General features: G+C 38.1%; 1 protein-coding gene across 6 annotated transcripts in view; it reads right to left on the reverse strand.

The window, feature by feature from the left end:
• Positions 1-15,577, reverse strand: part of FAM186A (family with sequence similarity 186 member A) — a 78,225-nt gene that overhangs the window by 1,524 nt on the left and 61,124 nt on the right. For 3 of the 6 annotated variants that reach the window (XM_042946492.1, XM_042946497.1, XM_042946496.1), the window contains 4 exons: positions 9,706-9,898; positions 6,831-6,982; positions 5,062-5,244; positions 2,913-3,015 (listed from right to left, as the gene is read on the reverse strand). In XM_042946492.1, coding sequence (XP_042802426.1) covers positions 2,913-3,015; positions 5,062-5,244; positions 6,831-6,982; positions 9,706-9,898 — 631 coding nt within the window. Of the gene's footprint in view, positions 1-2,912; positions 3,016-5,061; positions 5,245-6,830; positions 6,983-9,705; positions 9,899-15,577 lie in introns of those variants that run through there. The other 3 variants (XM_042946493.1, XM_042946495.1, XM_042946498.1) reach the window with 3 other exon arrangements.

Below are 15,577 nucleotides of genomic sequence, written 5' to 3' on the forward strand. Positions count from 1 at the left end.
ATTTGCCAGAGTTCCTTTCACCTAGTACATCATGTCTGGATTTTAACAAAAATTACAATGCATACTAAAAGGCAAAAAACACAGGAGAGACTGAACAAGCATCAGAATCAGGGTCAGATATAGTAGGGGTATTAGAATTATTACACTTGGAATTTAAAATGAGGATAATTAATATGCTAAGTACTTTGATGGAAAAAGTATACAACATGCAGGAATAGACAGATACTGTAAGCAGAGAGATGGCTATTCTAAGAAAAAACCAGAAAGAAATGCTGGAGATCAAAAACACTAACAGAAATGAAGAATATCTTTGATGGCCTTATTAGTATACTGGATATGGCTGAGAAAAGAATCTCTGAGTTTCAGGATATGCCAATAGAAACTTCCAAAACTGGGCACCTGGGTGGCTCATTCGATTGAACATCCAACTTCAACTCAAGTCATGATCTCACGGCTAATGAGTTTGAGCCCCGCATCAGGCTCTGTGCTGACAGCTCAGAGCCTGGAGCCTGCTTCAGATTCTGTGTCTCCTTCTCTCTCTCTCTCTCTCTCTCTCTCTCTCTGCCCCTCCCCCACTCACTCTGTCTCTCTCTCAAAATAAATAAATAAATAAAAATATTAAAAAAAAAAAAAAAGAAACTTCCAAAACTGAAAAACAAAGAAGAAAAAGACTGAAGAAAACAGAATATCCAAGAACTGGAGGACAACTGCAAAAGGTGTAACATACATATAATGGGTATACCAGAAAAAGATAGAAAAGAACAGAAGCAATATTTGAAGCAATAATGATGGAACATTTCTCCAAATGGATGTCAGACACCAAATCACAGAACTAGGAAACTCAGATAATACCAAGTAGGATAAATGCCCCAAAAGTCACACTTAGGCATATCATATTTAAGGTAAAAGTCTTGAAAGAAATCAGAAGGAAAAAACACCTTACCTACAGAGGAGCAAAGATAAAAAGTACATCCAACTTCTCAGAAACCATGCAAGCAAGAGAAAGGAGTATAATGTTTAAAGTGTTGAGAGAGTGGTGCCTGGATGGCTCAGTCAGTTAAAAGTCTGACTTGGGCTCAGGTCATGATCTCATGGTTCATGGGTTCAAGCCCCACGTTGGGCTCTTGTGCTGACAGTTGAGAACCTGGAGCCTGCTTTGGCTTCTGTGTCTCCCTCCCTCTCTGTCCCTCCCCTGCTTGCACTTGTCTCTCTCTCTCTCTCAAAAATAAATAAACATTAAAAAGAATTAAGTGTTTAGAGAAAAACTACCTACTTAGAATTCTGTGCCCTGCAAAAATTTTTAAGTGAAGAAAAAAATACAGATTTTCTCAGACAAAAACTGAGAGAATTTTATAGCCAGTAGATCTGCCTTGCAAGAAGTGTTGAAGGACATTCTTCAGAAAAAAGGAACATGATGTAAATCAGAAATTTGGATCTACATAAAGATAGGAAGAGCATTTGAGAAGCAATAAATAAAAATAAAAGGTTTTATTTTTCTTAACTGGTCTAACAGATAATAAATTGTGCAAAATAGTAATAATAACAATGTATTCAATGATATATGCATGCTAATGTATAGATTAAATGGATGACAGAAATGATACAAGGGATGGAGTGGGAGAAGAATTAGGAATATTTTGTTATTATAAGGCACTTGCAGTATAGTGTTATTTGAAAGTAGGCATGGGTTTGTTGTAAATGTATAGTGCAAAGTCTAGGGCAGCAACTTGAAAAAGTAATGAAAAAAAGTTTAAATGAAGAAAGGAGATAAAATGGAATTATAAAATCTCAAAACTACAAAGTGCAGAAAAAGTATGAAAGACTAAAGAACAAGGGCAATAAATAGAAAACAGTAACAAATATGGTAGATATTAATGCAACTATATCAATAACCATCTTAAACGTTAATGATCTAAATATGCCAATTAAAAGACAAAGATTATCAGAGTGGATCCAAACACAAGACCCAAATATATGTTGTCTATAAAAAACTGACTTTAAATATTAAGATATGTAGGTTAAAAGTAAATGGAAGGGAAAAAATACCATGATAACACTAATCAAAAGAAAGGAGTAGTTATATTAATTTAAGACAGACTAGACTTTAAAGCAGGGAAAGCTATCAGGGATAAAGAAGGGTATTTTATAATGAGAAAGGGGTCAATATGCCAAGATGACATAATAATCCTTACTGTTTTGCCTAACAACAGAGCATCAAACTACATGAGGCAAAAACTGATAGAACTGCAAGGAGAAACAGGTGAATCCTCTGTTGTAGTTGGAGACTTTAACATTCCTCTGTCAGAAGTGGACAGATACAGCAGGCAGAAAATTATTAAGGTTATAGTTGAACTCAACAGCACCATTAATCAAATGGATATAATTGATATCGCTAGACTACTTTATCCAACAATAGCAGCTTACACATTCTTTTCAAACTCACATGACTATAAGCAACAGAATCCTTGACCAAACAAAGGCTCACTTAACAAAAGCCCAGAGGCACATATACTCAGGGTTGTTCTAGCAATTAGATGTCATCAAGGACAGGGTTTTATTGATTTTCCTTCTCTGTAATTCCTGGTGTGTTGTCTTTTTATCTTGTGGTTATCACCTCAGGGTTGCCAAAGATTGCAGTAGCTCCAAGCATCACATAACACATCCAGACAGGAAGAGAAAAAAAATCTTAGTTCTAGTCACTTCTGTTGGAAATAGAAGAAAGGGAACTGAGGAGTAGGGGGAAATATTATTTAGTTTAGTTTAGTTTTTGTTGCTGTTTTTTTAAGGAGATAAAGCAAAAAGAAGCAATATGGTATTGACCCTAGATTTTGCACAAATTTTTCCTTCTTCCTGTCATCTATGATCTCTTGAGCCCTTCCCACATATTGTATCTCGGTGCCTAGGTATAGTACCTGGCACGTAGTAAGTAGTCCATAAATATTTTTGAAGGGAAAGCAGGCAGAGCAAAGGTAGTGGCAGTTCAGCACAAAGGCAGCTAATTTCTCCAAAACATGTCTGAAATCAGGGGAGGAAAATAATGAGGCACAATATAGAATGGTAAGTGCTAGGATACTATTTAATTATAAGATGCTATGGGAGCACATAGGAGGAATTAGAGAAGACAGATCAGAAAGAATAATTGTTTAAATTGAGCTCTAAGGAGTGGTAGAAATAACTAAAACCAGAGGGAAAGAAATTCTCTTGGTTTGTACTTTAATTTTCACAAAGTAAAATAAATATAATCCTTTTGGGGGGAGGAAGACCTTGAAGAGATTCTAGTGAGGAAAAAAAAGGGAGCATGGCAAGTAGTAACTGATCATATAGTACCCATTATTACTAACTTAAGATGTCTTAAAGTGTATATTGTCTATATTTCTATTTTTAGTGAAAAATAGCAAAATTCCAAGACTTCAGTTCTCCTATTTCCTATAATGTCTTAATTTTTTTCACTGTTTTCAGCACCTCTTACTCTGAACGTTTTCAGGCATCTAACTAAACAAGTTAGAGACTCCTAATACATATTTTGTATGTGGTAGAATATCAAAGTGAAAGTTTTGACAAAGCACAATGGAAAAGTTGTCAGATTAAATTCAGGTTGACTGGATAAAGTTGAATATTAATTAAACTGACTCTTAATCTTCTAACTCATACTCAGAGTATGAAATGGTCAAGGAGAAGAGGATTTTGAGAGCATGCCTACCCATTCTCCACTCCAAGAACTTATCACAGCATTTTGGAGGCTCAATAGAATGGGGCCTGATTCAATACCTAAAAAAAAGCTAAGGCAGTGATTGATTGGCTAGCTGTACTAATAGCAAAGAGGAGGCTGCTGCTGCATTGGGATAAGCCTTCAACCTCAGAGTTTACTTGGACAAAGAAAGGCCCACTGTTTCCAGTAGACTAGATGTGGGCCACATCTATGCATATGTATACCCAAGAAAGATGGCATAGGGCTGTCATGGGTTCTGTCTGCAAGGGATGCCTAAATATGCAAACACATCTCAGCAGAGAGAAGCTGGAAGTATCACAGATGTAAACAACCAGTTGGGGTAAAACTATATTTGACAAGATCAAGAAATCTGCAGATAAGAGATCTCCAGTGATGGTGATCTCCAAGGAACTAATCAAAGTACCTTATGAGTCAGCTTTAAAAATCTGCCACATCCAGGAAGCACTGATGTTAGAAAATGCAACAGTGATAGTAAGAACTTTCCATTTACCCCCTCTCTTCTTCCTTCCAAGACCTCTAATTCCTAAAGGGTCCCATAGTAGCAAGCTGGGAAAGTGAGAAGCAGTAGGGCAGAAAAAAGCAGTTGTTCATATCCTCCTTCTCTGACTCTAAGTTGTAATAAATAGTCTTAGCTGGAAGAGAGGAGAAACCTCAACTTTAAAATAAAATCCAAGTTTTACTTGTACATGGTTCTGGACATTTTACTAACCAGATAAACATAGTACTGAAAACTTATCGGAAATGTCACAGAACCATCTAGGTTTTCATCCAGAGGCAGGACAAGAACTAGCCTCACTGAATAAATACAGAGATGAAAAGTCACTTTGGAAAAAAAGTTGGCAATTTCTTATAAAAGTTAAACATATGCTTATCTAACCCATCAACCCCACTCCTGGGTATTTATCTAAGAGAAGTAGAAACTTACATTCACCCCAAAACCTGTATATGAATTTTTATAGCAGTTTTATTTATAATGGCTCCAAACTGGAAACAACTAAAATGTCTTTCACCTGATGAATGAATTAAAAAATGTGGTACAGCCATATAATGGAATAATACTAGTCAGTAAATAAAAAGGAATGAATTAATAATACACATAAAAACATGGATGAATTTCATAGGAGTTATGTTAAGTGAAAAAAGATTCAAATGGTTACATCCTGTAACCAGAATTCTGTTAATACAGCATCCTGGAAAAGGTAATGTCTAACTTTATACCAAGCACCTACTTTTGGTAATTCCCTGGTGCTATAAGGTAAGGTCAAGGTAGGGAAACAGAAGGTATATGACCAAAGGCCCAATTACCAGAGTTCTCCCAGTCCTTAACTTACTGTGATTTAATGGATCCAAGAGATTTTCTGAAGGTAGATTGAACATCTAACTGGAGTAGCATAGGAATATCTGGGTACCCACCCAGCTGGGCCCAGAGTGAATGTATTGATGTCTTCTCTGTTACTGGGTAGCTTGAAGTCGACAGATCAGCATTCCAGATGGCTTCCATTTGGTCTTCTTGTCTAAAGAACCAGAGAGCACTAACTGGAAGCACCAAACTCTCCTGAGCTCCATATTCAATCAAAATGCATGACTCTTATTCTCCCCTTTTCTCTTCACCACCACCTTGTCCTATGATGCCCTCTCTGGCACTGAAGAACATTAGTTACGCCCACTTTGACTGAGAGAGAGATTAAAACAGCAGAATTTGCTAAAATAGCTTTTTTTTTCTTCACCAAAAGCTGCATTTCCATTTCCATGACTTCACCTAGTGATCTATTTTAAAACTACCTTCTTAGCTTCATAGAATATGTAAACCATATAGAGACTATTTTTTCCCATCAACATTTTCCCCCTTCCTTCCCAAAGCTCTTACCTTCTCTCTCTCTCTCTCACTCTAAAAAAAAAAAAAAAAAAAGGAAAACAGGAAAAAAGTAACCTAAGTTTCTTCATTCTGTGTTAAAATAATTTGTTTCATAATAAAGAATAAGCCTCCCTCTTTCTCTGACCCTCCCCTGTTCATGCTCTCCCTCTCTCTGTCTCAAAAATAAACGTTAAAAAATTTTTTTTGGGAAAAAAAAAGGGGGGCGCCTGGGTGGCTCAGTCGGTTAAGCGGCCGACTTCGGCTCAGGTCAAGATCTCGCGGTCCGTGAGTTTGAGCCCGCATCGGGCTCTGTGCTGACCGCTCAGAGCCTGGAGCCTGTTTCAGATTCTGTGTCTCCCTCTTTCTCTGACCCTCCCCTGTTCATGCTCTCTCTCTCTCTGTCTCAAAAATAAACGTTAAAAAATTTTTTTGAAAAAAAAAAAAAGAATAAGCTTCATTTTTTAGCAAGACCAGCTTTATTAACTTAATTTAATTTAAATTTAAAGTTGAACTGAATTAAGTGGGCAAAAATAAAACAATTCACATTCAAGTAGAATATCACAAATTAACAAATGTTCCACAAATCTATAAATGTATGTCCTCATATGATTAATGAAATTAACCTTTCATCTGAAAAAATCTATTGACACTAGTTATGATTCAGTTAGATATAAGTTCAAAAGTATGGGAAAAGAATTCTAACACTTTATTCAAAAAGTTCTGCTTCATCCAATGATTTAGTTAAAGTCTTTAGCATTCACAATTAATGACATGGAAAATTAAACTCCTAGTTGAATCTCTGGAGTAAGCCCATGCATGTGAGATGAGGCACCCAAACATTATAAGGAAGGGATGCCATCAGTCTGTCTCCCTCCAGGACCATTATTGTCATGTCACCTGTAGGGGCAAGAGAGCCCCAGTCTTGAAATTGTTATGAAGGGGAGTCACTAAAAAGAAAACTGGACTTACATCACCCCTGGAAAAGAGCAGGCAAGGAGCAGACCAGCATCAGTTTTTAAAAAAAGGAACTCAAAATTAGATGTTAAATATTTAAGTAGAAATATATGTAAGTAAGCCTCTTGTTAAATTAGCTAAGAAAAGTAATACTACCTTAGACTCTCCACTGTACCACATCATAATTGAGGGGAAGGAGAAGCTCTTGGACAGGAAAAAAAAAAAAAAAAAAGCAAGAGGTCCCACATGTCGTCCAAAGAAGGTTTAATGTCGGTCTTTCCTACCACATACCGAAATTTCTTCAATGTGTCAGACTTTCTGTCTTCTTCTATTAGCAGCTCTAGGAATGATTGTTGAACAGATTTGGTAGAGGCAGGTATCTGCTTTTTGTCGATGATGCAAGGGATAGGTTGACTAAGATTCAATTTATACGTCTGTTGAAGCTAAAAATAAATAAATCAGAAAAGGAAACCATGGGGAGAAAAGGTAAGAGTCTTTAGGAAGATCTGAGCTGGCCCTAGCTAAACGGTGACTCTTCTTTTCCATGGATTTACAAATCCATTTCCTCCACCCTCTTTCTCCCTTCCTCCCAAACACACCTTCACCTCCAACACAAAATTGCAGAGGAGGCACCTATGTTATATAAAAGCCTGCATAGGCTATAGTCCTACCCCTCCAATTTCCTAGCTTTGTGAGTTTGGGTTAGTTGCTAACTTTATCTAACCTCTTTCTCCCTATTTCTAAAACAAGGATAATGACACAGGGTTGCTGTGAGTGTTCTATAAGATAATATGTATTATGGCAGCACCCCATATATTGTGAAGTGGTATGCAAAGCTAATGATAACACCTACTGAATACGTACTGAATGTCACATGCTTTTTATATATTAACTCATTTGGCATTTACAGCAACCTTATGTGGTGGTGGGTACTGTTGTTACCTTTGTCTTACACATAGAGATCTGAAGCTCAGAAAATTTTAGATCTTGCCCAAAGTCTCGTAGCTAATATGTGGTGAGGCTGATTTGAACCTGCACGATCTGTTAGCAGAACCAAACTCTTGAGCATTGTAAGGTATTTATTCACTTGTACCCTCTTCTCCCTTTTGCTTTTCCCTCTCCCTTCTTCTGCCTTAATAATCACCTCATCATCTAGATCCTGCATTCCCTGATCACAGACCCTTATTCATCCTCTGAAGCGCTCTAGATATTGTGATTCCTATTAGACACTTCTTGACACTGCCAGCTCATTTTGCTTTATTCCATCTACATTGGCCATGTTTTTTAAACCAAAAACTGTCCAAAATATCCTTTTTGTTTTTTAATTTTTTTTTTTTTAATTTTTTGAGACAGGGAGAGACAGAGCATGAACAGGGGAGGGTCAGAGAGAGAGGGAGACACAGAATCTGAAGCAGGCTCCAGGCTCTGAGCTGTCAGCACAGAGCCCGACTCAGGGCTCGAAATCACATTCCATGAGATCACGACCTGAGCCGAGGTTGGCTGCCCAGCCGACTGAGCCACCCAGGCACCCCATTCTTTTTTTTTTTTTTTTTTTTAATCAAAGAGCTTTGATATTTAAAAAGTAGCTGTCCTGGAAAGTTATGTCTAATTTGGATCAGGCTATGATGAGAAATCTGTATCTTTTAAAGTAGCAAGTAATTTGGGGCACTGGGGTGACTCAGTTGGTTAAGCGTCCGATGTCAGCTCAGGTCATGATCTCACGGCTCATGGGTTCAAGCCCCACATCAGGATCTGTGCTGACAGCTTGGAGCCTAGAGTCTGTTTCGGATTGTGTGTGTGTGTGTGTGTGTGTGTGTGTGTGTGTCCCTCCCCCGCTTGCATTCTGTCTCTCTCCTTCAAAAATAAATAAACATTAAAAAAAATATATGGGCGCCTGGGTGGCTCGGTCGGTTGAGCATCTGACTTTGGCTCAGGTCATGATCTCGCAGCTGGTGAGTTCAAGACCCGTGTTGGGCTCTGTGCTGACAGCTCAGAGCCTGGAGCCTGCTTCGGATTCTGTGTCTCCCTCTCTCTCTGCTCCTCCCCTGCTCACACTATGTCTCTCTCTCAAAAATAAATAAAGATTAAAAAATCAAAAAAAAAAGTAGCAAGTAATTTTATAAATGAATTTAGTGAAAGAAAAAGATATATAGATATAAAATAGTCCTAGAACTCCAAGAATGTTCCAGAACTCCATTTTGAGCATGTAGTCCCAGAACAAATAATTCTAATCTCAGCCCTGTAACTTTCTGGAAGGCCACTGTCACCCCCAAAAGCATACTAATGGTTATCTCAGAGGGGCTCTGGGACATAATGAGTGTTTGCCAGAGTTTAACAGGATCAGATTCTGTGTGTGGTGCTATGTAAGCAAGTTCAGTAAACTCTTATCTCCTTTATTGACTCATGCTATTAAAATTTGCTTTCTGATAGTTTTGAGGAGAAAAGTAACCATCATGAATCTGTTGGAGAGTGGTGACTTAAGAGGTTTTATATCTAGAGACTGGTAGATGTGGGTTGACTAGGAAGGAGTTGAGCATTTCTAGAAGTCTCCCCAATTCTAATCGTTTCCCATGTAGGGAGTCCAGTCAGCATCCCTGTTGTCAATTTAAGAGTTTCCACTGAGGTCATGGTGTGCTGGCTTGAATGGTAAACCCCTCAAAAGATATATTCACCCAGAATCTGTGAATGTGACCTTATTTGGAAAAAGTGTCTTTACAGATGTAATTAAGGACCTCAAGATGAGATCATCCTGGATTAATCAGGTGGGTCCTATATCCAATGATACATGGTGTTATAAGAGACAGAAAAGAAGATATAGGACACATTGGGAAGAAGGCCATGAGAAGGCAGAGGCAGAGACTGGATCTATGCAGCTACAAGCCAAGGAATGCCAAGGGTGGTTGACAGCTACCAGAGTCTAGGAGAGAGGCATGGAACAAATTTCTTCAGAAGGAACCAGCCGTGCCAACTTCTTGATTCCACAAGCTCTCCTCCAGAACGGAGAGAATATATTTCTGTTGTCTTAAGGCATCAAGTTTGTGGTAACTTGTTACAGCGGCTCTAGGAAACTAATATACACAGTATCTCCAGGTAAATGTTATTTTCAAAGCTTACCACTTCCATTTTTCTTACAACACACTGGGAGAAGGAATAGAAAACAAGATACCTGGCTAAATAGGAGTATCATTTTCCTCAGGCACTGATTCCGTTTCTGCTCTAAAGACTTCTGCTTGTTGGTCCAGACCTGCATCACCTTTTTCTGGTACTCATCAATTCTGCTCAGCATTACGTAGAGGTTCCGGGTTTCATAACCTTTCCCGGTGTTTTTGATCACTTGTAATCGCCTGATTAGGTTGTTTCTTGAAAAAAAAAATTAACAACAGTGAGATCAGTATAACTACTGATCCTAATTTAAGCAAACCTGAACCTAGTTACTTTCAGTTCTCATCAGTAGTAAGTAGAGAGGGATGTGATAGGGGTGGGAGGCTTGCTTAATGAGACCTTAATCTGGTTCGTTACATGACTAAACTTTCAAAAAAATCTATATGATGGTCAAGTTTTCATTAACTCTGGAGTTTTTTAGTGTTACAGTAGTGTTGTTTATTATTATGTTAAAACTTTAGTACTGATAAGACCTATAGAAGGTACTCGATACAGTTATGAGAAAGACAGTGTCCTTGCCTTTAAAGCACTTACAAGCCAGAATAGGAGACTAATAAATTAACTGTGTCAAATAGAATGAAATAAGGCTAAACAGAAATATAAAAATGCCGGGGCACCTGGGTGGCTCCGTCGGTTGAGTGTCTGACTCTTTTTTTTTTTTTTTTTTTTTCAACGTTTTTTTTTATTTATTTTTGGGACAGAGAGAGACAGAGCATGAACGGGGGAGGGGCAGAGAGAGAGGGAGACACAGAATCGGAAACAGGCTCCGAGCCATCAGCCCAGAGCCTGACGCGGGGCTCGAACTCACGGACCGCGAGATCGTGACCTAGCTGAAGTCGGACGCTTAACCGACTGCGCCACCCAGGCGCCCCGAGTGTCTGACTCTTGATTCCAGCTCAGGTTATGATCCCAGGGTTGTGGGTGGGATCAAGCCCTGCATCAGGCTCCACCTGTGGAGTCTGCTTAAGCTTCTCTCTCTGCCCCTCTCCCCCACTTGCACGCTCTCTAAAATGTTATTTATTTATTTATTTATTTATTTATTTATTTATTTATAAACATGCTATTTGAGCACAAAGGAAAGCGTAATTCATACTAACAAGAGGAATAAAGAAGACCTCATAGGAAGTTGTTACATAGGATGTTGAGGAAGAGTCATAAAAATATACTCTCTCTTTACTATAATGCATACCACCAAGTTTGTGTCTCTTAAACAGATAGTGTTTTGCCATCTCTGTTCTATAGGAGAGGAAAAGCAATCTGAGCAAAGTTAAGTAATTTTTCGAAGTTACGTAATTAATAGATTGGGGAAGCAAACCCAGATCTTTTCTCTTTCCACGATACCAATATTTCTCAAAATGTGGACCTTGATCACCTGAACTGATCATCTGGGCAGGGTGATGGGGTGGTGGTGGTGCTTATTGAAAATGTAGATTCCAGGGTGCTTTCCTAGACCTCTTGAATCAAAATCTTGTAGGATTCAGGATCAGTATTTTAAACAAATTCTCAGGTAAATCTTTCTGTCACTAAAGTTTAGGGAAAGAGGAGGAGGAATTGAGGGAATATTATAAACAAAGGCAGGAAAATGAGTTATATTTTGGGAGTGGTGAGTATTCTGAGACTTTTAGACCATAGATCTGTGAAAGGATACAGTGGAGGACAATACTGAAATTGCTGGCTTCTGAAAGCTCATAAAAGGCACGTTAAGAAATTTGGATTTTGGGGGGTGGGGTGAGGAGGGTAGGCAATGATAACCCATTGCAGATATTCTTCTGAATATATGTATTTTACACACACACACACACACACACACACACACAGAATAACTCTTAGGTCTCTTGTGGGCTATAATTAGTAACTCAGAACATACTATATATATGGATTATTTAATACTTAAATGTGTTAACTCCATATTAATTGGTTAATTTTAATTATTTTCCAATAGCCTTATTTTTTTCATATCTTATGATTTTTTTTTGCTCCTATAACCATCCTTGTTACACATGTTTTTAATCATTTCTCTACACGCATTACAGAATGCCTACCATATCCATTCCTACAAATAACATTGTTCCCATATATATATGATGGTTATATGTTGTATATATAAGAGATGCAAATGACATAACATTGTGTAAGTTTAAGGTGGACAATGTGTTGATTTGATACATTTATATTGCAATATGATTACCACTGTAACCTTAGCTAACACCTCTATCACATCCCATAAGTATCTTTTTTTGGGGGGTGGGGAGAGCAATCAAGATTTGGCTTTTGAGCAACTTTAAGTTTATAATACAATATTGTTGACTGTAATCACTATGCTATGCATTATATCTCTCCAATAAACCTTGGTTTTCACACCAGATCTTTCCTACTATTTTTCTGTCTATTCACACAGTCTTTTAGATTTTCGCCATAATTCTTCCTTATTGAAATCACATTTAAACTTCATATTAAAATCATAATTCAGTAATGAATTCTTGGAAACTTCAGAAAGTTCATAGTTTCATTTCACGCTTAGAGAAATTATTTTGCATGGATTTGTAAAAATTTTTTTCATGTTTATTTATTTTTGAGGTAAAGAGAGACAGAGCGTGAGTGGGGGAAGAGCAGAGAGGAAGGGAGACACAGAATCTGAAGCAGGCTCCAGGCTCTGAGCTGTCAGCCCAGAGCCCGACATGGGGCTCAAACTCATGAAAGTGAGATCATGACCTGAGTCAAAGTTAGAAGCTTAACCAACTGAGCCACCCAGGCTCCCCTATTGTTCATGGCTTTTTTTTTTAATTTTTTTTTTTAACATTTATTTATTTTTGAGACAGAGAGAGACAGAGCATGAACAGGGGAGGGGCAGAGAGAGAGGGAGACACAGAATCGGAAGCAGGCTCCAGGCTCTGAGCCATCAGCCCAGAGCCCCATGCGGGGCTCGAACTCATGGACCGCGAGATCGTGACCTGAGCTGAAGTCGGACGCTTAACCGACTGAGCCACCCAGGCGCCCCTGTTCATGGCTTTTTAAAGATAATTAATTTTATTAATGTAAACACTGAGTCTAGTAGTAACTGCTGAAGTATCTAATTATTTAAAATGCCCTCTCTAGAATCATGGCCATTCAAATCTTCTTACCTTTTGTTCCCACTCTCTTAGAAAATTCCACTTGTATTGATAAAATCTCGCCTCCCTCCTAAGGAATATTTTTTACAGTATTTGATATAGCATCACAATCCAAGGGAAGGTGCTTTACACTTACTGAGCGTCCACTATGTGTCGATCATTGTGTTAGAAATTGTATTTATGTTTTAAAATTTACATTTAAATGTTTCATTATTTAAAATACATTATTAAAAAATAAAATAAAATACATTATTTCAGTTCATCTTTGCAACCATTCTTCGAAGTAAATATTATCACATCCATTTTACAAACAGCACAGTTGAGTCTCAGAGAGATTCAAAACTGGAAGTTTGAGCCAAGGTGTTCCCGACTTCAAAGTCTGTGTTTAAGAGCAAGCAGGATTAAAATGTGGATATAAAATCATTATAGTTTCCTGCTTCAAGGCAGCATTCTATACTATACCATACTATATAGTATAGTACTTTAGACTCACAGGACTTTGGAAATGAACTTTTTGAATTCATATGTGGTAGCTCTGCTACTTACTAGCTGTGTAACTTTGGCCAATAGGATGAACTTCCTGAATGATTCCTCGTCTCCAAGTTAAATGCAATAATGTATCTAAAGTTTCTCTTCTTTGTAGATGCTTTATAACCTCTTGTGTAGGGATATAACTAGCTTTAAATCATTTATTTAGTTTCTCATTGTCCATGTAACGGTTCCTCAAAGAATTCTAGATTAAACAAGTTTGATTCCCCTACAAAACTTCTATTTCCTTTAGTCTATCAGTTTTCACGTTTTCAAGAGTGCAGTGATTCTCCTTTTATTGCAGATTCCACCAGATTGCCTGGCATGGATGCCCTTCCTTGATGGGAGTTAGTGTTAAAATATCACCCTAGCGGGGCGCCTGGGTGGCTCAGTCGGTTGAGCGGCCGACTTCGGCTCAGGTCACGATCTCACGGTCCGTGAGTTCGAGCCCCGCGTCGGGCTCTGTGCTGACGGCTCGGAGCCTGGAGCCTGTTTCAGATTCTGTGTCTCCCTCTCTCTGACCCTCCCCATTCATGCTCTGTCTCTCTCTGTCTCAAAAATAAATAAAAAATAAATGTTAAAAAAAAAATTTTAAATATCACCCTAGCATAGAATCCCTTCCAGACAACAGGAAATACTGTACACTTGGTTATTTGATTACATACCCTTATACTCCTTCAAAACTTTTGGGTGGATGCCATCTGGCCCTAATTTATGCCTCTGCATGAAGTTTTACTTGCCTTAAATCCACCTTCCATATTAGTGGCATTTTACTTCCCTTGTTAGGAATGTTTCAATTATCCTCTATCACATACAAAATAAAATACAAGTTCTTTAGCATGCCATTTAGGATTCTTTTTGACCTAGCCTATCTTTGCAGTCTTCTCTCTTGCCATATCCTGCTTATTCTTTGTATTCTACCAGCAACAAAGTGGTTCACACACACACACACACACACACACACACACACACACGTACATGCACTGCTTTTACTTCCTTCCTTCCTGTGCTCTGCTAGACTCTCTGCCTTCAAAGGTCTGGATGTCTAGCAGTTTTACCTAACTCTCCTGTCTTCAGTCCTCTTCTGTATACTTTGTACATGTACCATCATTGTTCTTTCCACATATAATCACCTGTTTGTGTGGGTGTCTCTCTGAGTTGACTTTGAATGTCCTCAAGGCAGGGATATGGCTTGTCCACCTTTATATCCTGCCACCCTCAGTCCCCTAGGTCTAACACAGTCCCTAGTCAATAGTGGTTGCTATGTTCAGAAATGTTGATGAGTTAAATGATAAATCCTGACAGGTTACCATAACATTTAGTACCTTTGAGGACTTTCCTCAATATGTATGGAAATGAAATGTTTTATTATCATCATCTGGTCTAATTTTACATCCTCTCCATTCTTGCTTCTCAGATATATTACATTGATCTTGTGCGAATACAACTCTAAAACTATATTTTAGCATTTAATTATGGAATCTTCACTTACAGAGGTTCTACAAAGTGTTCTTTGCTCAAAAATAGTTTAGGGATGCCTGGGTGGCTCAGTTGGTTGAGCATCCAACATCAGCTCAGGTCATGATCTCAGTGGCATGGATTCGAGCCCCACATCGGGCTCTGTGCTGACAGATCAGAGCCTGGAGCCTGCTTTAGATTCTATGTCTCCTGCTCTCTCTGCCCCTCCCCCCCCTCAAAAAAAATAAACATAAAAAATTTTTTAAAAAAGATTATCTGGGACATATATACAATGGAATATTACTCAGCCATTAAAAATGAAATCTTGCCATTTGCAACTATGTGGATGGAGCTAAAGTATATTATGCTAAGTGAAATAAGCCCATCAGAGATAAATACCATGTGATTTCATTCATATATGGAATTTAAGGATCAAAACAGATGAACACAGAGGGGAAAAAGAGAGAAGCAAACCATAAAAAAGACTCTTAACTCTAGAGAACAAACCGAGGGTTGCTGGAGGGAAGGCAGGTGGGGGGATGGGCTAAATGGGTGATGGGCACTAAGGAAGACACTTGTTGTAATGAGCACTCGGTGTTACATGTAAGTGATAAGTCACTAGATTCCACTCCTGAAACTAGTATTACACGACATATTAACTAACTAGAATTTAAATAAAAATAAAAACATGAAACAAACAAAAATAATGATATGAACATATAAAAATCAAAGTTTTCTATAAGGCAAAAAGCAGAATCAAAACACAAAGATTAAAAAAAA

The sequence above is a fragment of the Panthera leo genome, chromosome B4 (assembly GCF_018350215.1).
Source record: "Panthera leo isolate Ple1 chromosome B4, P.leo_Ple1_pat1.1, whole genome shotgun sequence".
Lineage (NCBI taxonomy): Eukaryota > Metazoa > Chordata > Mammalia > Carnivora > Felidae > Panthera > Panthera leo.